The 10855-nt window shown below is 32.0% G+C and overlaps 1 protein-coding gene across 2 annotated transcripts; it reads right to left on the bottom strand.

Annotated features, from left to right (window-relative positions):
* Positions 1 to 5463: 5463 nt before the first annotated feature.
* On the bottom strand, positions 5464 to 9595 carry LOC130995659 (glucose-6-phosphate 1-dehydrogenase, chloroplastic-like). Of its 2 annotated transcripts, none has more exons than XM_057921028.1 (10): positions 9107 to 9595; positions 8536 to 8771; positions 8079 to 8173; positions 7867 to 7981; positions 7198 to 7403; positions 6955 to 7104; positions 6755 to 6875; positions 6457 to 6686; positions 6160 to 6360; positions 5464 to 5981 (listed from the first exon to the last, which is right to left on the bottom strand). In XM_057921028.1, the coding sequence occupies exons 1-10, from the start codon at positions 9291 to 9293 to the stop codon at positions 5732 to 5734; spliced, it is 1791 nt and encodes a 596-aa protein (XP_057777011.1). In that variant the 5' UTR covers positions 9294 to 9595; the 3' UTR covers positions 5464 to 5731. The 2 variants fall into 2 exon arrangements, with proteins under 2 accessions (XP_057777011.1, XP_057777009.1); XM_057921026.1 differs by having other exon boundaries at positions 8536 to 8798; positions 9107 to 9548.
* Between the last annotated feature and the right edge of the window lie 1260 nt (positions 9596 to 10855).

The following is a 10855-nucleotide window of genomic DNA, read 5'->3' as shown; positions in this document are numbered from 1 at the left end:
TTCCTTGGTTTATATACATAGAGATATTTGGGAGTTTATATATGGTAGGCTGGTAGCAATAAACGAGTGAGAGAGTGATAGGAATTGGTAGGTGGGCGTGATGATCTGCTTATGTGTCTGTTTCTGTGAAATGTTGCCTAGTTTAAGACATATGGGCTCCATTTTTTAAAGCATACTTAGTTGTTGACATATCATTTCCTCACTTGAGTTCAAACTTCTCTTCTTTTTTTTTTTTTTGGAAAATATACATGTGTGTATAGCTGTCAAATGGTCCGAGTCGGGCCAGCCCGGCCCTGGGTCCATTGGGTTTTTAGATAATATCGGGTCGGGTCGGCCCAAAATTTGACCCGGCTGAAAATTAGCAAGCCCAGCTCCAGCCCATGTCGGGCCATCGGGCCAAACCCGCTCAATAATTTTTTTTTCCCCTTAAATTCTATTTTTTTATTATAAAAATAATGAAAAAAGTAAAATAAATAACATCGACTCACATCAAATTAGATCATTAATTCACAAATATAAATGATCATATGTTGCTTGTTTTGTTAGTGACCCGGGTTCGATCCCTCTTGGGAGCGAATTGGAGATTGGAGATATAAGGTGGATTTGGTGAATGGAGAGATAAGGTGGTTCTTGGAGTGGATGGGGAACTAATTACTAACATCTAACATGACTTTGACCGATCAAAAAAAAAAAAGATAGCCACATCAATAACACAATTTTAACATTTAATTGTAAGATAGAAGAAAAAAAAGAAAAAAACTAACACAATCAAAGCATCACAAATTCATGCACTGAAAATTTTGGACTCCATATTCTCGATTTTCGACGAACAAATTAATTTCCAGTACATAGCTAAATATACAAAGTTATGTATATCAGTTTTGATTTTCTTGATTTTTAGTACATTGCTAAATCAATTACCTTTTCACTTTTCTTATTTTTCTTCTGCCGTTATTTTAGAAAGGGTTAATTGTAGTTTATAACCCGAACTTTGGAGTCATTTGTAAATATGGCCCAAGCTTTTTAAAATATAAACAAATAGCCTAAACTTTGAAATCATTTACAAAAATGGCTTGAACTTTGAAAAATACAAAAAAATAGCCTGAACTTTGAAATCATTTGTTAAAATGGCGTGAACTTTGGAGTCATTTGTAAAAATGACATTAACTTTAAAAAATACAAAAAAATGGCATGAACTTTGAAGTCATTTGTAAAAGTGGCACGAACTTTATTAATACAAAAAATGACTCAATTTTTATCAAATGTATAAAAATGGCACGAACTTACACTTTCGGAATCGAATTATGACAACGTGGAAAGTCCGACATTGACGTGAAAATTATATGAAATTATAAATTCACTTGGAATATTTATAATAAAGTATGATAATTAATTCTCTTATCATAAGAATTTTAATCTCGTACAAATAATTTTTTTCTCGTAAAATATTATTGACAACACGACTTCGAGTACATAAAATTCATATTACGCACAGACAGAAAATTTTCACATACTTTTCAGGTCATTTTAGATTTTATTAAGATCGAGCCATTTTATATTTTTTAAAATTCAGGTCATTTTTACAAATCTTCATAATTCAAATTATTTTTTGTATTTTTTTAAAGTTCAGACCATTTTTACAAATTTTCAAAATTCAAATTATCTTTGTATTTTTTTTTAAATTCGTGTTATACAAATGACTTTAAAGTTTGGCTATTTTTACAAATGATTTCAAAGTTCATGTCATTTTTTGTATTTTTTAAAGTTCATATCATTTTTACAAATGACTTTAAAGTTCAGGTCATTTTTACAAATGACTACAAAGTTCAGGCCATTTTTCTGTATTTTTAAAGTTCGGGTCATTTTTACAAATGAATTTAAAGTTCAGGCTATTTTTTTTGTATTTTTTAAAGTTCGGGCCATATTTACAAATGACTCAAAAATTCGGGCCATAAACTACAATTAACCCTTTTAGGAAAATACATCAATTTTAATGTATACATTTTAAAATTTTTATGTATATATAAATAAACGTAGAACACACTAAATCAACTTTTTAGGCCCGATTTTTTTTTTTTAGCTTCATTTTTTTCAAGCCCAGCTCAACCTTAAATCCAGGCGAGCCGGGCTGGCCCATCGGGCCAGATCGATTTTGATAGCTCTACCGATGTGCGTCAGTATTCTTAAATGAAAATTGATATTTTAATTATTTAAGTAATAGTTTAGACGCTAGTATTATTTTTGTGTTTAAAAGTATCATCATCGATATTTGCACTAAAGAATATTCATGAATTTTATAGAATCTTTTCATCTCACAAATTTATAAAAATTACTCCTATATGGAGTAATTATTTTTCTTCTTTCGTACAACTTATCCCCATCAATGCTTTGATATTGTCGCAATATCTGCATCAAACTTTATCATCTTCAAATTTGGAATGTGAAAGGTTGAAAGCACACACATGACAAATGGAGACAACAATATTGACTTTTCTTTTGGCTCTTTAAAATTCTAGAAAATATTTAAAGTTAGTCGAAATATCGAACGATAATGATGAGTATAGTTCTTAATTACGAGGATTAAAAAGATGTTTTTTGGATTTAATCTGATAGAACAACTACTAGAATTTGATGGGATGTGGACCTAAACATGAATCAGTGAAATCCAAATTCGCATATGATCTCGTGATTTTAACATAACTTTTGAAAAATTATGATAATATATCATCATATTTTTATTGTAAATTTTTTCGATCATTAAGGAGTTAACATGTTAAGCATAATATTGATCGATTCAAAATACCGAAACTGCACATTTGCATTTTGGTGGCGCGAGAACATCCACAAATCTCTCAAAAGTAATCATAACTTTAAATTTGAGCTAAAATAATAAAAAGTGAGATAAAATGATCATCTAACAGATCACCTATATTAAGTTGGGCCCACAAAAAAATTTACACCCCCTCAAATTTAATCCTAAATTTACACCCCTTAAATCTAATCCTAAATTTATAAAATAGATAATGAAAAATAGGAGAGCTGCTGTGTGCAATTGTAAAATAGGGGTTAAAAATAATTTAGGGAAGACTTTAAGAGTTTAGGAGTAAAATTTTGAGAGATCTGATGTGGATGCTCTAAGGCGAGGTACCAATGAGTGGTTGACTAGAAAATTTTAAGAATGTTTATTTCCGTGACAAATTTAAAAATAGTGATATCATTTTAATGTTTCAAAAATTGTGTTAAATTACAAAATATGCTAAAATTTGTGCATTAATTGACAATAATTAATTATGAAATCTTCAAAAAAATTGTGTTATGAAAATTAATGTACGTATGTTGACATAATAATAATGTGACTAATGTCCGAAATCAAATTTGAATTTACTGTGACACAATATCTAAAATTAATAAGTATTTGTTTATCTAACAAAAAAAACTTGAAAAAGATCACGATGTGCGATGTTACACGTAAGAGTAAATGTGAAATGAAATTGTTAAGTCTTGTCTTGCGCTAAGGAAAATTAGGTGAGCGAAGGTCGGCAATGAATGAAGCCTAGCTATGAGAAACCTAATTGTAGGGTTTAATAAATTACATTTACTTCCCACCAAACCCCATATTTTAAACTATAAATATAGATTATTCTTGAATTCCCAAGTACGGGTTTGAGCTCATTACTATAGCCTAGGTCATCATGTATCACAAAATTATGCCTCATTTCATATTTGATTATATTACTACTAGTATGTGTTATCAAACAGTAGTCAATGAAGTATTTACGATACATAATTAATTTATAATAAATTATCTGAATGATGGGTATTTTAGTACGTATTTTAAAAAATTGTACCAGATGAGCTGATTAAAACAGGACTCGATAATTGATTTGATAGAATAAAAATTATTCTGACAGGTTGTGTTGGTCAAGGCTGATATGATAATATATATTGCATTTAAAATATGAAATATTGGTGATGGTTGAATAATAAGTCTATTTTTTTTTTCTTTTATCTAAGAAACCAAAAGTCTACGTACAATTTTTCTTTATTTATTCCAATCAGATGAGACGCATGTAAAATCATGCAAAACCGTTACAAGTGTGCATCATTCAGAAACGGAAATATTTATTCATACCGACGAGAGAGGATTCATATTCCGTAAAGAACTATGCATATAACCTCCTTTACTAAATATAAATATGGAATGGCAACGTGTGTTGACCTAGTGGTAGAAGGTTAATACTTAAGAGGGTTTGAATTTTTTGTCGCACAGTCTTTAAATTTTTTTATTTACTTATGTAATATATCCAAAAAAAAGAATATATAGAATGGTTATCTTTAGAAAACCCCTTTGAAATAATGTTTTTTTTTTTTACTTATATATTAACGATTATTTTAATGATAATTGTACACTATTGACATGGGGATCTACATCGGCTCTGTCATATTTCAATCTTTATAGATTAAATGTATGTTTGCTTGTTGTTATCTCTATTTAATCATCTGGTTCTTCTCTTTAAGTTGATTTTTGGATGACTTTTGAGTAGTCCTTGAGATTTGTGGGAGAAATTTGTATTCGGTTTTCTTGAACTTGATCTTCGAGCTTTATAACGTTGATGCGGAGGGTCTTCGCCTCATTTTTTAATTAAACGTTGGACTTAACTTGAGCTTCAAACTTTATAACGCTGATACAAAAGACCTTCGTCTTGTTTCTGAATCAATTGTTGGGTTTAAGTTGAGCTTTGAGCTTATAAGGATAATTCAGAAGACATTTGCCTTCTTTGCGGATTGAATTTAATTGAGCTTTGAAATTTATAATATTGATGTAGAGGGTTTTTGCCTTGTTTTTGAATCAAATGTTGAACTTTACTTAAACTTTGGGTTACTTTCACAAAGAAGAATGCGTGATTATGAGTCTAGAGCTTATGTGACGCAATTTCATTGACTTTTGAAGATAATAAATATCAATATCAGGATTTCGTGTCAAAGAAATCGATTTATGTATATATGAGATATGCCAATATCGTTATTAATAATGCATCTGATCATCTTCTATAGAATCCCTCTGATCGTCCACAACACATTTTACTAATTTTTCATTTTCGTCTGTTCACGAAACATCTTCTTACTTTAGTTTTGAAAATAACTCCACTAACTATCATCCTTGTAATTTCCACATATTTACACACATTGCCACTTATGAACCATCATTTTTAGAAATAACCTCAACTATCATTATTATTAGTATTATTTTTAATTTGTCCCCTCATCCATTCACCAAATGAACAACTTATTCTTCTTCAAATTCGTATCCACTCCAGTTAAAAAGATATAATGTAGATATAAGAAGTATATAATATTTATATTACTTAAATTTCATTTATTTTTCCTTGCAAATTCAAGTATTAAATACGGACTGACAGACTATAGTCGACAGAAACCATGTGGTCTCTAACTCGTTAGAAGTTATGACCACGCAATGTGCCTTGTACTAACAATCAAATGAGAAAATCGTTTGATTTTACATACTATATTTCTTGTCCATGAAGTAAAATAAAAGAAAATCAAATACTAGTAGAGCACCGAGAAAAAATGGAAACATTGAGGCTGATTTTTCTTTTAACTCACAATAATTCAGCATCATCTAATCAAGAAAAGGTGTGAATAGTAAACTCAAAAAGATAAATAAATGAAGAATTCCACAGTTGTAAGCTAGGAAAAAATGATAAAGATTTCATTCATCAACACCCATATCACCCCATTTAACGTTGTACCTGGCTGCAAGGTAATGCGCCCCAACTGGGCCTCGACTTCCATACGGATAGTACTCCGGGATCACCTTCTTTTCCTCGATCTCGTTCAGCACAGGTGAGAAGAGCAACCAAGCAGCATCTAGTTCGTCACTCCTGATGAAGAGTCTCCTTTCGCCTTCAATGGCATCTAGAACGAGCCTCTCATACGCATCTGGTATCTCCTTGGAGTACCTATCAATCACAACAACTATGCATCAATGCTAGTCAAGAATTTCGAATCACCACCAAATGCGGATTTCATCATACGAGAGAGACCAAACTCCAAATGCATTTCGGCACAATTAACGGGATCTTTTCAAGGGTTGCAAAGATATTTGCAAGAGATGAATTGGATGATTATTGTATATACCTTGCTTTATACAGAAGATTAAGATTACTTCTGTCCAATTTCATTCCCAAACCCGGGACCTTGTTATTGATCTTCAGATAAATAGCTTCATCGGGCTGAACGCGGATTACAAGCTCATTTGTTGCCCGGTCAAGATCAGTGCCAAAGTTCCGATTGTATAAATTGCCAGGAACACGTCTAAACTGGACTCGTATCTCAGTCCTGAGAGGCGAAAAATGTAAAATATATAATGAAAAAAGTTGGTTTAGAAAAGATGATAATAATTCCATATAGTGTCTTTATGTGAACTTCTCTAACCTCTTATCTTGTAAAGCTTTCCCAGCCTTCATTAGGAAAGGTACTCCATCCCATCGAGCATTATCTATGAAAAGCGCTGCAGCTGCAAAGGTTGGGGTTAAACTATCCTTGGGCACTGTTTTGTCGTCTGTATAACCGGGGAAAGACTGTCCTCCTCTCGTGTGACTCTTGTATTGTCCTACAACAACATCATCTACACGTATAGGCCTCATGGAGCGCAAAACTTTAACCTATTGATAAAAAATTAGTTAAGAATCTTCGGACAAAACACACATTTAAAATATAAGAGAGGAAATACCTTTTCGTTCCTGATATCTTCGGCATCCAAGCTCACTGGCGTCTCCATGGCGAATAGGGCTAGTATTTGGAGGAGATGGTTCTGCATTATATCTCTGATGATTCCATAATGATCAAAGTAACTGAAATAAACACAGAATACACTCTAATGAGCAAAAGTTCAGAGAGTTCTTCGGTGCCAAATCGACAATTCATATTTACCCTCCTCTTCCTTCGGTGCCAAAGTCCTCTGAGAATATCAGCTGAACATTCCTTATATACTTTCTTGACCATAAGGGCTCGAAAATAAGGTTGGAGAAGCGCAGGACAGAAAGGTTCTCGACTAGCTCCTTTCCGAGATAATGATCTATCCTACAAGTGTATACCAAGACAAAGAAAATCACACATCAAACACTGGCAACTTGTATATAATTACTATGCAATCTATTCAACAACGTAAATTACCTGAATATTTGTTCCTCCTCTAAGTACTGCTTGAGAGATCTAGTCAAAGCAGCAGAGGATTCAGAGTCTCGGCCAAAAGGTTTCTCAACAATGACTCTGGTCCATCCATTAACTGAAGAAGCGGAAAGACTTGCATATTTTACAGCATCTACGAATATGTTTGGTGGAATTGATAAGTAAAAGAGTCGATTCGAAATCCTTCCAGCCTACAGAAACCAATCATCACAATATTAATGACAAGGACATGTTCTTCAACCTCAACAATACTGTCCTATCTCAAATGGAGGTTCCATATTATGATTTCAAAATAAAATAAGAACTCTAACAAAAAGGTTTCTCATGGAAACACCAACAAGCACCCCAATAGAACAACAACAATATGATTTGACCTCGTTTACGATTTCCTTATTTATCATTAAAGTCTCAGTGTAAAGGATAGTTGCAAATTAATGTAAAGTATACACGTATATGAAGCCGGAAACATATACAGAAAGGAGAAAACAACATTGTTCTATGAACAATCATCTAAACACATAAACCAGAAAGACACAACCAGCATCCACAACAAAAATTGGGCCAGAACAACCATAATAAGCACAAATCTATTCAAAACTTCCAATTCATAAATTAATATTAGCACAAAATTTCAAAATATATTCAGTGTACTACCTCATGCTCCTTGAGCTTCCGATCAAGCTCTGCAAAATTTTCCTCAGAGTCATAGTTACCAGAGTGGTAGAAACATCTCTTAAGGAACTGTTCCATCTTTTCACCACAATTTTCCCTAAAGAAAACATGAATAAGGATAATTTCAAGGGCACTAATCCTATCCATTGTTGACAAAAATGTGGAGAAATTATTAGCAGGCGAGCAGCAATTACCTCTTGTCGATCCTGCAAGTAAGCGTCTTGCTAACCATATTTCTCAATTCTGCATCAGTCATCTTACTACGGGCATAGCCAAAGATAGTGAAGTGCTGAAATCAATCAGAAAACGGATCAAATTAGATGTAAATAAGCACCACATGCCTTGTGAACCAAAATTCTCATATTTCAATCATCCACTCAGGAATTCATTTGCATCTAAGGGGGTGTTTACTATTCAAGATTGATAATATACATGATTGAGTATTTTCATCTTCATGAATCAAAGCAAATTAGCTCAAATTGTAGAAGTTATCACAGGGCCTTTGGATATTCGAAAGTTCCAATCCATCTTAGTAAACAATAGATTAGCCTATACTACTTTTATCCATCTAGGTTACTCTTCAAAAGTAAACACTCTCTAAAAGTAGGTACAAGCAAATGCTCAACACAATGGCATTGATATTAGGCAAACCTCAGGAAGACAATCCTCATAGTAAAGTGCAAAAAGAGCAGGAAATATCTTCTTCTTGGCAAGGTCCCCAGAGGCCCCTACAATGGTAATACTGACAGTCGAATTAGCATCCTTGGCATCCGAATCAATCGGGTTTTCATCTTCTTCTGGAGGATTAACTGTCAACAAGCCCTCCTTCAATTCCTTCGGAAGAGGAGGACCTTCATTGGTGGCAACCAATTTTGTTGCCAAAGCACCTAGACAGTTCAAAAATTTAGATATGACTGTAAAAATGTGAGTATTAAACATTTAAATTCACAATGAAGAAAACCAATTTAACTAGAAAAATAGGGAAATGTGATCATTGTCATATGATGTACACAACACAAGCAGCAGCAAGAGAAACAAATCTCAAATTTCACAGAATTGGGCATACAGTCTTTTCCATTTCCAGAGATAATACAATAAAGATGATACCAAAATATCCCAAATTAGAACTTCGGTTCATCAGCAGCAACAATTCAACAAGCACATAAAGCATTCAGTACAAGAACGTTATAATTGAATTAAATAGAAGAAAACAAGAGCTGACCATCTTGCATGAGAAGGACATCAGGCAAAGGGCTGCATTTGGATCGGAAAGAAACATTTTTTGAACCAAAAATCTTGTGAGGAATCACAGAGAAAGGGATGTTTTTGTGAATCTGATGAAACCCAATAGAGGAATGAAGAGATGAGGAGGAGGAGCAGCAGTGATTTGGTGAAGAGAGTGCAGACATTATAGTATCAACTTTGGCTTGGAATTTGTGTTGAACAAATTACGTCGGGCGTGTGTTTTTCAATCGGTTGAACAGCAACTGATCTTTCTAATAAGTAGTAATTAAAAAGAAGGAAAAGGGAGACCAAAATATGAATAGGCAAAGAAGCTTCGGAAATGTCGAAAGGGTTAAGACTCTTGACAACTCCGAAAGGCTGATTTCTTTCTCCTGTCTCTGTTGTATGCTATTGCTATTTCCTATTTGGGCTTCGCCATTGGAATCTAAACGAGATGCTAATTCAATTTTCCTTTTCCTTCATATTCATTGAATTTTTTGTTTCTTTTATTTTATAAATGTTTTCTTTTTTTGGTGAGGGGAAAATTATTTATGTATTGTGCCACAACAATATTTTCTTTTCCTTATTCCTCTAAATTTTTTTTTTCCTTATTTAGGAGTAAATATCTAAAATAATATAGTTTGCATCTGTATTTAAAATTTTTATACGATATTTAAATAATTTATATTATATTCGAATAACCATTACTCGGATATTTAAGTACATGATGTAATTGACAAAAAAATATTACATCGTGAATAACGCGAGTTTTAATAGTAAAATATATGCCGTTATTTAATTAAACATGTTAAAACTTTAAACCATTGTAACTTATTTTTTTTTAATTTTATCTTTTATATATCATGTATTAATTTAAACTCTTTTTTATTGTTATTTTTATTTAAGGTTCATATTAATATTTTATTTAGAATAAAATTATAGTAGTAATTAAAAAAGTCTATGCAAAGACAGAAAAAAAAAGAGAGATAAAAAAGATTCAATATGGAGATTCAAATTTGACATTAGGTGTTTGGCGAATTTTTAGTTACATAAGTATCTAATTTTGAGATTATATTTATTTAATTGTAAAAATATAAATTATGAATTTAACCTTGTCTTTCATTTTAATTACACATTTTTAGTTTTATATAAAGTAAGATTTCAGTTTGCACTACTTTGCTACTCCTGTTTCTGTCCCTAATAAGTACTCCATTATAAACATAAAATAAATGGGTGATTATATCCATAGCCCTCATTTTACTCCTCATAGCCTTCTATTTAAATATATATATATATATATATAGGGGCGCGCTCCAGTGAGACCCCCTATTTTTCGTGTAACATGAGTACAATGAATAAAACATATAATACTAATGAACAAAACGTAGATCTAATGAACAAGATGTATATAATGATGAAAAATAAAATTTAAAAAATTCGTAATGAATAAGACATATATACTAATGAACAATGTCGTATATACTGATGAACAATGCACTATATACTAATGAATAACAAAATTTAAAATATTCTGCTCCCTCCAGGATTCGAACCCTGCGAAAAAAAATCACCCTCCAAATACAATATCAGCCATATGATTGATAAAATAAACGCACCAGATCGTGCCCTAGATCTCACTAAAATTAGAGGGTCTCATTGGAGTGGCCCCTATATATTATATATATATATATATATATATATATATATATATATAAATTTACAGTTATACCCTATGTGGCTATTCTTC

This window comes from Salvia miltiorrhiza, chromosome 7 (assembly GCF_028751815.1).
Source record: "Salvia miltiorrhiza cultivar Shanhuang (shh) chromosome 7, IMPLAD_Smil_shh, whole genome shotgun sequence".
Classification (NCBI taxonomy): domain Eukaryota; kingdom Viridiplantae; phylum Streptophyta; class Magnoliopsida; order Lamiales; family Lamiaceae; genus Salvia; species Salvia miltiorrhiza.
Note: the sequence above shows the minus strand (reverse complement) of the source record. Positions and strands in the feature narration are given on the sequence as shown.

Excerpts from the sequence above, each read along its gene's own strand:
- LOC130995659 (XM_057921026.1), bottom strand. The coding sequence starts at position 9,293 with ATGTCTGCACTCTCTTCACCAAATCACTGCTGCTCCTCCTCCTCATCT. Across the intron at positions 6,361-6,456 it reads AAAGCTTTACAAGATAAGAG|GACTGAGATACGAGTCCAGT; the intron begins GTTAGAGAAGTT and ends TTCGCCTCTCAG. Across the intron at positions 5,982-6,159 it reads AATCTTCTGTATAAAGCAAG|GTACTCCAAGGAGATACCAG; the intron begins GTATATACAATA and ends TGTGATTGATAG.